General features: G+C 30.0%; 2 protein-coding genes across 2 annotated transcripts; both read left to right on the forward strand.

Annotated features, from left to right (window-relative positions):
- Nucleotides 1–9,475: 9,475 nt before the first annotated feature.
- On the forward strand, nt 9,476–11,397 carry LOC130825851 (defensin Ec-AMP-D2). Its single transcript, XM_057691293.1, has 2 exons — nt 9,476–9,617; nt 11,000–11,397. Exons 1-2 carry the CDS (start codon nt 9,557–9,559, stop codon nt 11,170–11,172), a joined length of 234 nt encoding a protein of 77 aa, XP_057547276.1. The 5' UTR covers nt 9,476–9,556; the 3' UTR covers nt 11,173–11,397.
- Nucleotides 11,398–13,475: 2,078 nt separating this feature from the next.
- On the forward strand, nt 13,476–15,658 carry LOC130825850 (40S ribosomal protein S5). Its single transcript, XM_057691292.1, has 4 exons — nt 13,476–13,693; nt 14,461–14,732; nt 14,943–15,146; nt 15,358–15,658. Exons 1-4 carry the CDS (start codon nt 13,613–13,615, stop codon nt 15,410–15,412), a joined length of 612 nt encoding a protein of 203 aa, XP_057547275.1. The 5' UTR covers nt 13,476–13,612; the 3' UTR covers nt 15,413–15,658.

The raw sequence follows: 15,658 nt of genomic DNA on the forward strand, positions 1-15,658 counted from the left end.
AAATGCCTTTAATTCCCAAGTTGGATTGTCCCTCCAATCATCTATGTATTTCTCAGCTAAATACAAAGCAGTCACTTTCTTATTTTGGTGTTGGTGACCACATGTGTGGTTTGGAAAATAACTCCTTATTTGAAGTGTCTCCTCATCTTTCAATTTCACGGCATGAACCTTAAAATAACACTTCTTCTCCTTCCCACAAACACAGTTCACAATTCTAGCTTTCGATTTCATGCAATCGCATCTGTTGTAGCAATACACACTGATCCTATTTGTACCATTATGCAGGTAATAATAATTGTAACCACATTCAATAGCATGGTATCTTAGTGCTTTTCTAAACACATATGTCGAAGGAAACTTAAGGCCTAAAGACAAATTAATCTTACTCTTGAAATCAACCTCAGGGTTGAATGTAGGATAGCTGCATATACCTTCCTCATCATCATTCAATGCACTCAAATCATAATCATCAGACTGCGGTTCATCATCATTAAAGTATATTTCTCTGTTGTTTTATTCATCAACCTCCTTATCTACTATCAACCTAATTTCCTCATCATCTATAAACACATCATCAAGACCATAAACTACATTTTCCGCAAACAAATCAGAATCGTCCTCATATTCATCTTCATTAACACATGTATAATCATCATCACTACTATCCTCAACCTCATCAGCATTATCATCTACATTTGCTAAAACCAACTCAGAACTTTCAATCAACACCTCATCTACCCTTACATTACCCACCTCACTTGACAACTCAGACTGCTTCTTTTTCGAATCACTGGCTTTTTTACGGATTGTCAATTTCTTCATCTTAGCTAATTTTTACGGATTGATTTAGCTAATTTTAAGAACCCTAATACAGTATTCAGATACAACAACAATCAATTTACAAATTAAAAGATATGAAAGAACAAATTCAATAAAAAAATCGATGCAAGAGGAAGCAAATCTGAAAAACAAAATAAATTTTAAATTATACCTAAAATACAACAAAGAAGTATAAAACCATAATTAATTAGTAGTACATACCGGATTTGCTTAGAAATTTCGAATGAGAAATGGAAGAAGCTACAACAATGGAAGAATGGCTGCAAAGAAGAACGATTGAAAACGATTTCGAAGGCTGTGAATTGAAATGAAGAAGATTTAGGTTAATAAAGGAACCACGTGCCTGGCACGTGCTGGTCAACGGTTAAATCTACCGGTCAAACGCCAAAATCCGTTACAAGGTAGTCTTTTGCAAAAAATTGTATTATGTAAGGTAGTTTTTTGCAAAGTTTTTTATTTAAGGTAGTTATTTGCAAAATGGGGTTTATGTTAGGTAGTTTTTTAACATTTTGCCTTACTAGTATCAAGTAAAAAACTTCACAGGCTAGAAAGGGAAGAGTTACGTTAGTTTCTCCTTCTGTTAATTTTTTATAATTTTTAATTGAGTATAATTTTAAATATAAGTAACCCGACAAATAATAATATATTTATTAATTTTAAATATAATTTTAAATATAATTTATTAATTTTAAATATAATTTTAAATATAATTTATTAATTTTTTAAACAATAATATATTTGAAATATAATTTTAAACTATGTAAAAAAGTTTTTAGATACAAGTAAAAAAAGGAGGAAGTACTATTTATTAATTGCTTTTATGTCATTTTTAATCCATAAGTTAAAATTTAATCAAATAATATATTTATCCATCAGATTATAAATTTTAGGAAAATTCCACGTGATAACCTTAAGGAATTGAGTTTTCCACGTAGTAACCATTTTTTCTTAAAAATCCACGCGATAATCTTGAGGTTTACCTAATTAAACCTCTGTGACCTTTTTTACTAAAAGTTTAGAAATTGTCTATTAGTAAAGAAGTCATGTTTGTGAAATTCAATACATTGAAAATCATCCAAAAGATCGCATTTCCCTAATACTAATTTTCCAATGTCTTTAATTTTCCAGCTTAATTCCCCTAATTCCCCAGTCTTTTTGACAACAAATTTCGAGCATTCAACTGAAGGTATTGATCAACTTCAACCCAAAATTTTTAAGTTTTACAACAATATTGTTTGGTTTAGCGAGCAATAAAGGTGAGCAACTTAATTTGCAAGAATTTCAATTATTGGTAGATGAATTTCGAATGTTTCTGGGAAAACTTCGATTCCATTGCTACAATTTTTCGTCATAAAATATTGATGGTCGAACTTCGATTTGTAGTTGGGTTAATTTCAATCTTTAAATATTCTTTCTTACTAGGTCAATTTTGCTTCTTTTGCTTAGTTTAATTGTTAAAATTGGGGAATAAGGGTTAGAGAATTAGGAGTTGGGAAATTAGAGAAATTGAAAAATTAAGGTTAGGGTTAGGGAATTAGGGGAAATGTGATCTTTTGGATACTAATAGACGGTTTTCAAATGTTTTTTTAGTAAAAAGGTTACAGAGGTTTAATTGGCTAAACCTCAGGGTTACCGAGTAGATTTTAAAAAAACTTTAGTTATCACATGGAAACCCAGTACCTCAGGGTTACCACGTTGAATTTCCTTAAATTTTATTAATACTAACATAAATAGTACATCAACAAGTGTGCCAAATCAAATAGACATTTGATTAGAATAGAATGTTCCCTCTTATTTGATTTTTGTATATTATTCATCAATGATCAATCACTCTTAATATGTATATTATTTCTGATTTATAAGTTGAAATATAGTCAAATAAGACCTTGTTTGATTTGTCGTATTGTAAATTTACTAATACCAACTTTTTAAATTTTCAATTATATACAGTTTAAAATATTTAAGATTGAATACATGCATTAGCAAACGTGCAAAAATCAAATAGGACAACAATAACGTCTAAAGGGGTAATAATCTTTTGTCAAAAATTTCTTTGAGGCTTTTTAAATTGCAGCCGCAAAGTTTTATTTGAAAATTATATCAAAAACAAACGTAAGATGTAGCCAACTAGTAGGATTATAGTAGCATTGATCGGAGATGACTTGTTAAACTTAGAATTTACTTTTGAACTCTAGTTGATCTATGACTTTTATATTATGAATAAGTTTATGTTAAAAATAATTTTAAAATTTTAAGGAAATATGCTTTTAAAAATCTCATTTTTTGGTGGTTTTCTTTTAAAATTCCACCTTTTGTTTATTTTTTGAAAAATGGATCTTTGCACCTCATTTTCTTATAAAGTTCTAGGTGACCTATAGCCTACTAACCAAGTTATTTTTTATTTTTCTTTTATTATGTAATTTTAATACTTAAAAAAAACTAGAAAAAAATTCAAAGAAAAATCTCACCTCTAACAACCTTTTCCCTCCTAGACAACATCAACATTACCATATTGTTACCCCTCCCTATAACAACACACTACCACCAAACCTTGCTACCCCTCCCTTCTCCATCACCATCAATCCCTTTTCTAATACTAACATTACAAACGAACTTAAATGGTAGAGGAAGTTGAACTCTGATAGGTTTTCCTAAATACCCACCTTTCTCAACATCCCATCCCACACCATCATAGCTCACCAACATGAAACCACTCTCCCCTCCCCTAAAATTCCCCCTTTTCACTCTCCATAAATCACCCACCCAAAAAATCACAAACCCTCAACTATAATACCACCAGCCCTAATAATGCAGCAAAATCGTCCAATCATACCTCTCTCTCTCTCTCTCTCTCTCTCCTACAATTTAGCTCAATTCATTTGATGAAAACAATCATCATACTTTTCCTTTGAAAACCCTAGCCATCTTTAGGTTGAATTATGGTGGTAGAAGAGGTAGGGAATAGGATCAAATCATTAGAAGTTATGGTGGTTTGGGGTAGTCAATTAGGTGGAGGAAAGAAGGAGTTGATGCTGACAGTAGCAAGCGGTAGTTCCAATGGGAGAAGGATGCTTATAGGGAAAGGCGGTGCAGGGTAACTTAGGTGTTGGTAGAGGTGGTAGGGGAGGAGGTGCTGAAAAGGGTGGGAAATTCTTTTAAATTAAATTAAAATATGTAAACTAAAAGCAATGCAACAAAAAACTTATAAAAAAAGGTGATTAAAATCCTCAACCAAAGACATATACAAACCAACAAACCAGATTGCTCATAGAATTAAAATCTTTTATAGTTGAAGTAAAATATGATGTATGCGCTTACACCTCCGATATGTAATGCAGAAATAACTTTAATATCTATTAGGTCTATCTAAAATTCCCTTGCTACTCAACATAAAGTCGGATGTCCAATGCACCATAGTAGAATTATCATAGAAAGAGTATTGGACAAGAAAATAGAAACAAGTAAGTATTAGTAACCAACAAAATAATATAAGAGTGCTGATAAATCAAGAATAATGTTTTGCATCTCAATATCGAGTTTATGTCACAACACTTTCAAAGTAATCCTCTCAACTCGTACCATTATTCTTCACTCCTCACAATCCTTAGGGTATAATTCAACCTTTTTTCTCTACTCCATCTTACAACACCTTTCTAGGACACATATAGTAAAACTTCAATCAAGAGCGTTATTAAACGACTCGTCGTCATATAACAAAGTGTAAACTCAAGAAACTTATCGCATTTATAATTTATCTATTTAGATATTCATGTGTGTGATGAGAGGCCACCATACTGGGGTTTGCAATGCCCACCTGGTAGCACCTTAGCTAAAGGACGGTGGCAGCCATAATTGCGTCCAACAACAAAGCATGATTGTATCCCCGTACAGCGACCATATATAGTTGAAACTTGTAGACTTGTTTGGAGACAATACGAGAGGGAGTGAATTGTTGTATGAGTTAGTTGTAGCCTTTTGGCTACTATTTTGCGGAATTAATACTTGAACTTGTAAAGAAAAAATGAAAGAGAAACATGATTTTTACGTGTAAACCTTCTAGACATAAATAGAAGAAAAAAGCACACAACTCCCCGGGATTCCTAAATACTTCACTATGTTTTAGGCAATCGTTACAATTATATAAAACACACTTAACTAGGCCACTTTGAGTTTCTCACGAAACTCAAACTCTTTCTCACCGCTTCACCTATGAAGCTCAAGCTTCGACTATGAAGCTCACTTTCTCCCTAGACTTTTCCAAGTCTAGTTACAAGTTTTCTCTCAAAAACCCTTTACAATAATATAAAACCAAGGATAACAATAATTAAGTCACACAAGAAAACTTACTAAGTTAATTGACAATAAGAAGCAATATAAGTTCCCTTGAGTGTCACCGGTTTTCAATTTCTCTTTTTATACAAAAAGTCACATAGCTTTTGTGGGTAAAATAACTAACCCACTTTACTCCTTAATCCTAAATAAGGGATGAATGTGTAAATACTTTATCAAAAACAAGCTATGGTTTCTTTTCATAAAAAATAAGGCATTTTAAATTTGTCAAACTAAAATCTATTAAAACTAGCCTTATTAAGTGAAGAGAAAATAGGAGAATTTTTCTCCACTACTATAGGTTGTGGCGGTTACATTATGTCAAATAATTTAAAACTGTTTTTGCCAATTAACTTCTAATTTAATTATGCAACTTACTAAATTTATCCATACAATCAACTAGAAAACCAAGACGTACTCTTCTGTCTTCAGAATTTTTCAGTTGAAGTCAAACTTTCAGACTTGATTCCTAGGAATATTGCACTATCTCTGAATGATCAACAAGAAACAGTAGACTATCAGCTGGGAACAATAGACCTTTTGTCTGCACTTTAACATCCTACAGCTTACCTTCTGTCTACATTTCAACTTTTTGGATATCACAGATTATTACAAAGACCAAGTTTTTAGGTACTATCAACTATCCTAATCCGGACCAGATATTGACCTGTATCAATCTCTTAAATAAAACTTGTTTATATTAGTTAAGTTTAGTCATCATCAAAACATAAAGGGTCAATAAAACTAAACCAATTAAGGTACCAATTTAGTGGAGTAAATGCTAAGACCAAGGACGATGATAGTCATGTTGGTGCCCAATAACAAAGTATGATCATAACACCTACATCGACCATGTATAAATGATTTATGCAATTATGCCTCATAAAACTAAATCAACTGGAGTACAAATCAAGTTAAGTCATGCTAATTAAACATATTTTAACACCTCCTCAATAACGAAATCCTTTCCATTTCACTCAATATAATCAAATACTTTTTTGCTAAAGAAATCATTCTCAATCTGTTAAAATACTCATCAATTAGGAAATTCTTTTCGATCTCTACCGAACAACAACATTGTTGTCTCGTGAATTCTATATTATTCTAAGTTTGTGGGTAGCATCAACATTGTCATTAACTCTTATAAATTACACGCAATAGGCATCCATATATTGAGAGCAAAATATATATTAACAATCATTCATAATATATGAAAAGCAAGATACATTCACAAGCTGGTCATTGTGTGTATGTACCTGCAACTGCTTGTGCTCTACAAATTCAAAACAATCACCAATACAGGGTTATAACCCTCTTATAAGGTGGGCACCTATCAAGTTTAAAGTCGGACTTATAAGTTTACTATTATTATTAAGCGCCACTTAATACTAAGAAAAATGACCTTTAAATCATTTACAAGTTTTAACACATACTTAACACATGGAAGCCATCAGCTACAAATATTTAAGCTCACTTCTAAAGTAGCAGGCTACACCGATTCAATTTACTACTAATAATGTTTCTAAATAATTATTGTTAATTTCGAAGATTATTAACATAACTAACCAACTGCATTAGTAGTAATAAGAGCATGTAATAAGTTGTCCCAATATCAACATATCACCAAAACGCACTATAAAGTCGGCTTTTCCTGCTAATTCAGTTTTTGTATTTTATCTTTTGTCCTTTTTTTCGATCCCTTTTAAATTTTGTATTTTGAATACACTTTATTCCATTATTATTTACAGTACTTGGTAATACACTAAATATCCAACATAATATTTATTCGCTACTATTTTCTTAATATATTGTGTTATAATTTCTAGGGTTAGGGGGGAGTAATTGCGATTGGCGCAGCTACCAGAACCCAATAGAAGAAAGGTGGATTTCATAGTGATTGCCAAAAGAAGAAAAAGGAGAGAAGGTGCCAGAAGTACAAAAGATTGAATGTCTGAATCATGACCATGAAAATAATGAGTAAAATAATAATTCTACTAGGTGCAATCATACAAAATAATTCTAATACTTTATTGGCTTCTAAATGCTTTTAATATTTTCTCTACTTTTCTGAAATTAAACGCATGTAATTATATTTTTTTTAGTGTTTATAGTGAGAGTAGTGTGAGAAAAAACTATAAATATAAATATATCAAAAAACCCTATTGATAGTAAAGAGAGGAAATGAGTTTTTGGATAACATACAAAAATTACTAACTTTTGAGAAATATTATTTTATAGTTAGACGACTTAAAAATAAGATGTCTATATTCTAACTAGAGAAATTAAATGTCATTTGATCAAGTGTATACACTAAATATAAATAAGACATATTAATAGGATAAAATAAATTTAATTATTTTCAGTGAACATAACGTTTTAATTTGTTGAAATCAACTTTGAAGTTTAATACTAGTTATAATCGAATCTAAGGTTACACATATAACTATTGGTTGGATAAATTAGTAGCAAATAACAAAGGATGCTTATTAGTATTATAATGGTAATTTATTGCAAAGTAAGACATATAAAGAGATATTCATCTTCATGATATTACTTGAAACATAAGACATGAATTTATGTATATAAGATTCTTTTGTTCATATAATCATTTATGTAATATACATTGTACATTATCATAACATCAGTTTTTTCTCAACAAATACGAAGATTCTTTTGTTTGGTGTGCATCACTAAAGAATGGTAATGGAAAATAATATTCCATTGATTGAATTTGGTTGTTAGTAATAAAAAATGGTAATGACTCTTAGTTTCATTATTGTATATTTGTATCTAAAAGCATTATTGTATCTAAATTATTCTATCTAATGATTCTTTTTTTAATAATAATATTTTTTTGGATAATTACATACATTACCTTTTTTTTCTTCATCATTTTTTTTCTTCAGCTCGAAACAACATTACCTTATTTTATTACCATAGTAATACTTCATTACCATTACAGCCTAATACCAGGTTGTTTGATAGTAATAAAAATGACCCTTTTTGGTATTTCATTACCTTATTTTATTACCATTGAAGGCATCCAAACAACCAAATTTTTTATTACTTAATTTTATTACCATTACCGTTCACTAATACCATGTACCAAACGGGCTGCTAAAGTAGTACTTAATGATCCAATTGGTATATAGAGCAAGCAATAATTGAGAAACAACGATTGATGTTCTCATATCTTAGTTTGATGTATTACATGTCCAGTTTTACAACTTGTAATTCACTCATCTAGAGTTATATGGAGTATGATAATTCGTGTTATAATATATAAATAATTTTAAATATAAAAATTAAAAAAATATTTCTTGAAATTCCGCTTTTAACATATTTAATATCCTACACTACTAATTGGTACTAGCATAAACCTAAGCAATGCATGCACATAGTTCTTAGTATTTAGCATTTAACAAATATAATTTTTCAAAACAAAGCCCCAAGTATATATTATCATTATTAAGTTTAATTTTTTCTATTCAAATGTAATGATAGATATAATGATATATATTATAACAATTAAGGTCAACGGAATAATACCAAACAAATTTAATATTTTTTAATAACAAATATACTTTAATTAAGGCAAAACAGAATAATATCAGCAACAATACTAAGTAATATTAATATTCTAATCTAGTATATATATATATATATATAGCAATTTTTGATTGACTTAACATTTTTTATGTAGAAATCACCAGTCTTGTTATTTGTCATTTTCTTTCAATATTAGAATTATGTATATTGGGCTATTTAGCCTATGTATAAGACGCGTCATACAGTGAGACCGCCTAATAGAATAACCTATACAAAAAGGTATGAACTTTTTTTTTTTTTTTTTGAGTTGATGAACTTGTTTATATTTAATTGCTTTACAAAATAAAAACACTTACCTAAATAAGAAATTTGATCATAAAAATTTAATAGAATTCAATCATTCATACATAACCATAATAAGTGATGAATTTTGTTGTGTACGTTCATCCTTATAAATATTTTCAAAATAAAAATATTTAATAAATATAACATTGTATAATTTAATTTAATGTATATAGTAAATCATCATAATTTTAATAATGGCATAAAGTGAATATGAACACTACAACATAATGGCATAGACAATGACAACGCAAAAGAGACTACAATGATGTTTATTTTGAATCACTAATGCTGTTTTTTACATGTTTGAACGTGCCTAGTAGCACACGGAATATCTTTGTACCATCAAATAAAAATATTTAATTTCTTTTAAAAATATATTAAAAATTCAGAAAATGCCTGAATTTCGCCTATATAAAGGAGTGACCTAATTTGTATGAAATCGTGAGCCACAAAATCTAATCCCCATTCTCATACAAAATACAAATACAACTTAATGGATCGCTCACGTGTGTTTTCTGTTCTTTTTCTTATGCTTTTTCTTGTGATGACTACAGGTTTTAATTTTTTTTCCTTCTAATTTTAATTAGTTCAAATAATTACTAATTAATCTCAATTTTTTTTCATTAACTATATAATATATATTTGTTATCAATTAAGTTAGGCTAATTTTTGAGATTAATAGTGTGCTGAAGACAAGTTTTATACACTCATTTTAAGTATTAAAAATTTAAGGCTTATTTACTCATTTTTAATTTTTATTATTGATATTTTAACTACTTTTTAGAAATGTAAATTATATCTATATTTAATTTATTATAATATCATTCTTGTAGATAAAAATTATTTTTTAAACCCTAATATTTGGATCGAAGTGATTTTCCATTTTGCTCTTGCTATTCCATGGCGATTTGATTTCAAAATTGTTTTTGTAAATATTCTTTGATAACTCATATGTGTTAGATTTACATAAATAATCTTTAACTGCGTTATATTTATTATGAGAACTTATATAGATCTGTTGGGATGAGTTATCCCACATCGATAAATTAAAAATGGTGTGCACGCTTTATAAGCTATTAGAGACTTTCTTCCCATTGCCATATGGTTTTGGGATGGTATATATCTCCTTGGCTTATGAAGTGTGTGCACTTATGTTCCCCCGTTAATATGCTGGCATTCACAATAAGTCCAGGCTAATTTAACATGGTATCCGAGCCGATGGTTCGATCAATAATTTAAAAAAATGGTAGGTTCGAAAAGAATGGCGTTCCTACCCTAATTGATTACTCCCACATGCGAACTTGACGGGGGTTCGCATGTGAGGGGGGTGTTGGGATGAGTTATCCCACATCGATAAATTAAAAATAGTGTGCACGCTTTATAAGCTATTAGAGACCTTCTTCCCATTGCCATATGGTTTTGGGATGGTATATATCTCCTTGGCTTATGAAGTGTGTGCACTTATGTTCCCCGTTAATATGCTGGCATTCACAATAAGTCCAGGCTAATTTAATAAGATCATTATTACCGACAATATCGTATAAAATAATATCATTCAGCTTGTGATGAGGTCTAATTACCATATAGAAAGTATTTATTTCTTTTTATAAAATGAGTTTCATATTTTACGAGTAAATCTTATATGAGACCTCATCATTAAGAAATAAAACTATATAATTAATTTATAATTTTAATTTATTACTTTAAAATTATAAGTGGTTATACTATAATCAAAAATAATTATTACTTTAAATTTGTAAGTGATCACTTTAAAATTATAAGTGATAATTTAAAATAATAAAGTTACATCAGATCAACTCGATAAAAATAGTCTCAATGTAAGATCGTCTAATTTGCATTGTGTTATTTAGTATTTTGTTAATTTAACTTGCATATTTTTGATGTGGATGAATATAAAAAAAAAAAAAAAAAACAGAATTGGGGACAAATGTAGCAGAAGCAAGAATATGTGAGTCAGCAAGTTACAGATTCAAGGGAATATGTGTGAGCAGGACAAACTGTGCTAATGTTTGCAAAACTGAGGGCTTTCCAGGTGGTCGCTGCCGTGGTTTCCGTCGTCGCTGCTTCTGTTACAAACATTGCGCTTAATTCTTAAATATTACCTCTTTTAAATTTACACCGACTCTCACAAAATAAATTATATGGTGTTTTAAGTTCTCGTGGGAAAATAGAAAGTATTATTTATTTATGATTATGGTTATGGCTTTTTAATTGAACTACCTTGATCTTTATTGTCATTTTTCCTTTATTGATTATCATTATGTAATAATCCTATAGTTTACTTTTATCATATGCTATTTCAAATGTGCTAAATTTTTGAGCATTAATTGTATTATTTTTTCTCTCTATATTAGGTGCGGATCTAGAAAAAATCAAATATTGTCAATATCGATAATTTAAAAAAATTACATCATAAACGTTTTAATTACGATAATTGTTCAAGTCGAGTTTTCATATTCTGAAAAAGATGCATAATATCATTATTTGACAAGTTTTATAACTAGTCACATTCAGAATAAGATACAACTGTATTATTTAAAATTCGTCAACTATCTTATAGCGTAACTCAATCTTAATAATCTTCATCGCAAAGAACACTCTATCGATTGTTGTGAATAAAATTTGTAATAGATATATAGAGGATAAAATAAAAAACATAGGGTTTTTGTCAAAAATTACCTAGTTTTTATTTAATTGTTTTGTCAAAAACTACCTAAAAAATGTTATTTCTTTGTTAAAGACTATAAATTATTTTTTATGTAAACTGTACGTGACTTTCACATGCTACACTTAACGAAAATTTAGATGTTATTGTCAACTAGTAGTCTTTAACAAAGAAGTAATTTTTTTTAGGTAATTTTTAACAAAAATATTTCTTCATAGTTTTTGACGTACATAAACCCTATTTTGTAGGTAGTTTATGACATTTTTTTCATTGTTTTATTGTTTGATAACACTTTTTATAAGATTTTTTTATGTGTATTTTGAGATATACGACTAATAAATTACTTTAAAAGCTGTAAAATTGTTAAGTAAACGAACAAAAACGATAGACGGAATAAACTATTGTTATCTACAAATATAATTATTTTATTAATGTTGGTTTTTGCAGGTAGTAATAAATGTTGGTGCAATTCGAGTAGTAACAAAGAGAAATTTTCTGAAATTTGCAAACCAGAAAGATCAATTTCTAAAGTGAAATTATAGAACATAAATATCCCCAATTTAAACTTAATTTGATGCTAACGCAATTATCATATGAACCCCAACATATAAAATATTCACAAACCTGGATTAATTGAAGAACACAACATTCAATTCATTTTTAGTAGGTAGTTTGAACTAGTTTTAAAAAAAATCTATACCAAACTTCTTTCAGAATACGCGCACGTATTTCACACAACACCTATATAATTTTTATTAGGTATTTTGAACTAGTTTTCGTAAGTATTTGAACTAGTTGTAGTAGGTATTTTTGCACACAGAAGTAGGCATTTGAACAATTTTTAAACAAACATTTGAAATAGTTATTTTTTGCGTTTAAAGCATATGTTGTTTCCTATTAAAGTACACATTTTGATTAGTAGATATAGGCATTTAGAACTGTTATAGTTGTATTTTTGTATACTGAAGTAAACATATAAATACATACAACACATAACATAGCTCCTACACCAAATAACTTAAAAACCTACATCACATCGCAGAAACTTTTACATTACATAATATAAATACCTACAACAAATAACCTAACACCTACAGCACATAACAAAAATACCTACAAGGCTACAACACATGATAAAAGCACATACAACAAATAACCTAACACAAAATCTTGTGTGAGAGGATCTCATCGTGCAACATGCCTCATACTTGGGTTAAATAACACAATAATAGAAACTTTTAGCTTATAGAGCTTATTGTTTTGAGTTCGTCTCATTGTGAGGCAGTCTCATATAAGATGGACTGATAACCTAACCATGTACAACACATAATCTAAACCCTTTAGCAAATAACATAAATGTCTACAACACATAACACCTATTTGACAACTTTAGCATGTTAAAAACACCTACTTGACAAACTGGTAACCCCACTTGACGTAGCTTAAATGCCTACTTGAGGTATCCTAAAACTCTACCGAGTAAGCGTGCAATTACACTACATTTTCAGTTTTTTATTTTTAAAAATATAATTGATTAAATCGGCTAACAATAAAAACTTTTAGTTTATAGGATTCTTGTTTTGAGGTCATCTTGTTGTGAGACGATGTCATACAAGATGGGCTATTACCCTATTAGTGAAAAAGAAATTACGGAGTTTTAGGAAAGAAGTGGGCTTTTGCAAAAAAAATCCTAAGCCCACATCAATAATCAATAAATAATACTCTAATACTCTTGAAGAGTAAAGCCCATAAAACTAGGGTTCAACTTGCCTCCAAAAACTGCGACGTAGGGTTTTAGTTGTACTAGTTGTGCAGATTTAGGTTTTCTAACCCTTTTTCTTTCTCTTGTATCTTGCATCTTCAATGGCGGCCGTAGTTGATAGTGCTGATGGCTTGCAAAATGAGGTCAAGCTTTTTGGCCGCTGGAGTTTTGATGACGTCTCGGTTTGTATACTTTTCGTCTTTCTATTTTCATTCATGGATGAATCGTTCAATTAAACTTTTCAATTTCAGGATATTCTATTTTTTTAATCTTGAAAATGATTGCGAGAAGTGGAATAATGTGTATAAAGTTAATGTTCAGAATTGTTTTAAAAGTTGACGATTTGCTCTCTTTTTTGTGACATTGATTGAAAATGCTTGGTAGAGCTGTTTTGTAATTGTGTAATCTATGTGCTTTGGTAACTGTTTTTGTTCTTAATTTTAGTATCAATTGTAATAATATTTGGTGAATTATCTAATTCAGAACAGTATCATCTGGTTTAAGTGTCATGGGTTTGTAGTTCTTTGATTGATTGTTGTATGAGATTGCTGAAGTTTGTGGATGAAAGTTTATGGTAATTATGTTATCATCAATTTCCTACTATATCATATGCAATAGCTTTTTTATTATGAGGAATTGTTATATTTTCGTGGACTTTTTTAGCATGTTTTATTGAAGAATTTAGTATGTTGATACATTGTTGTGTGTTGTGCAACTGGCTAAAGTTGATCTGAACTACCATCATTTTTGGTGAAAACAATTGATAATATCAAAATATTGCCTCTTTAGAATTTGAAATCGATCAGGCAAAAATATACTTGCGTCTTTTATCTACTGTTCGTCTCACGATGGATAATATTCATTCAATTGCCGATGTGTGTGTTTAGGACTTCAGTTTTGGAATTTCCTTGGTCAATTTGTTTCTGAAGTTCACTTGGGCTGTATGTAGGTCCATGATATTGCATTGGCTGATTACATTGGAGTAACTTCTGTTAAGCATGCTACTTATGTGCCTCACACTGCTGGAAGATACCAAAAGAAGCGTTTCAGAAAAGCTCAATGCCCTATTGTTGAGAGGCTAACCAATTCCCTGATGATGCACGGTCGCAACAACGGGAAGAAGTTGATGGCTGTTAGGATTATAAAACATGCCATGGAGATCATTCATCTCTTGACTGATTTGAATCCCATCCAAGTTGTTGTTGATGCCATTATCAACAGGTTACAAGATCTTACTACTGTACTTTTTTGGGCATCTCTTTTTGTTGGCTTGGATAATTTTAATTATTTTTTGTTTGATTTACTCAAGAAAATGTTGGGTATTGCCTCCTAGCTCCTAAATTTTGTGCGAGTTACCATTGTCATTACACCCTTAATCCGCTCTATAATTTTTAATGTTATTGTTTTCTTGCCCCATGTTGTGTTTTACAGTGGACCAAGAGAAGATGCTACTAGAATTGGTTCTGCTGGTGTGGTGAGGCGTCAGGCTGTTGATATCTCTCCACTGAGGCGTGTTAATCAGGCGATCTACCTTCTGACAACAGGTGCTCGTGAGAGTGCTTTCAGGAATATCAAGACAATTGCTGAGTGTCTGGCTGATGAACTAATCAATGCTGCCAAGGGTTCATCTAATAGGTAATTTCGGTGTCCTTGATTGTAATTTTTGGTAATTGCAACTGTGAATGTAAAAGTCAGTTGTTTTGCTGAAGTTTATCTTCTGTAATTTGTAATGTGCTGATGAACTCTAGAGATCTGCTTTAGGTATTAGTATTTTGTTTGTTGATTTTCTAATTAAAGGGCCATTACTTAAATTTATCCGAGTCTAATTAATACTCTTGCCGCGCAGTTATGCTATCAAGAAGAAAGATGAGATCGAAAGAGTTGCTAAGGCCAACCGTTAAGTACGGAATCATCTCAAGGTTACTTTGTTTTTGTTTCTTCTCTCTTTAATTTAGAACTTACGAATGTATTGAGTTATTTTCAGCTACTTGCACTTTACTATTAGGGTTCTATACTTTTTTTGAGAAGATTTTGTAGAATTGGAATTTATGAACCCACGACAGTTTTATTTTAATATGCTGTACTTTTTTATGAAAATTCGTATCCAGTTAATGTACTTCATTGCAACAAGGTGCTTTATCATTGTA

The sequence above is a fragment of the Amaranthus tricolor genome, chromosome 10, assembly GCF_026212465.1.
Source record: "Amaranthus tricolor cultivar Red isolate AtriRed21 chromosome 10, ASM2621246v1, whole genome shotgun sequence".
Lineage (NCBI taxonomy): Eukaryota > Viridiplantae > Streptophyta > Magnoliopsida > Caryophyllales > Amaranthaceae > Amaranthus > Amaranthus tricolor.

Bases quoted from the DNA above. Each gene is read 5' to 3' on its own strand.
- LOC130825851 (XM_057691293.1), top strand. From the start codon at position 9,557: ATGGATCGCTCACGTGTGTTTTCTGTTCTTTTTCTTATGCTTTTTCTT. The intron at 9,618-10,999 runs GTTTTAATTTTT...AAAAAAAAACAG, and splicing joins TTTTCTTGTGATGACTACAG to AATTGGGGACAAATGTAGCA.
- LOC130825850 (XM_057691292.1), top strand. From the start codon at position 13,613: ATGGCGGCCGTAGTTGATAGTGCTGATGGCTTGCAAAATGAGGTCAAG. The intron at 14,733-14,942 runs GTTACAAGATCT...TGTGTTTTACAG, and splicing joins GTTGATGCCATTATCAACAG to TGGACCAAGAGAAGATGCTA. The intron at 15,147-15,357 runs GTAATTTCGGTG...CTTGCCGCGCAG, and splicing joins GCCAAGGGTTCATCTAATAG to TTATGCTATCAAGAAGAAAG.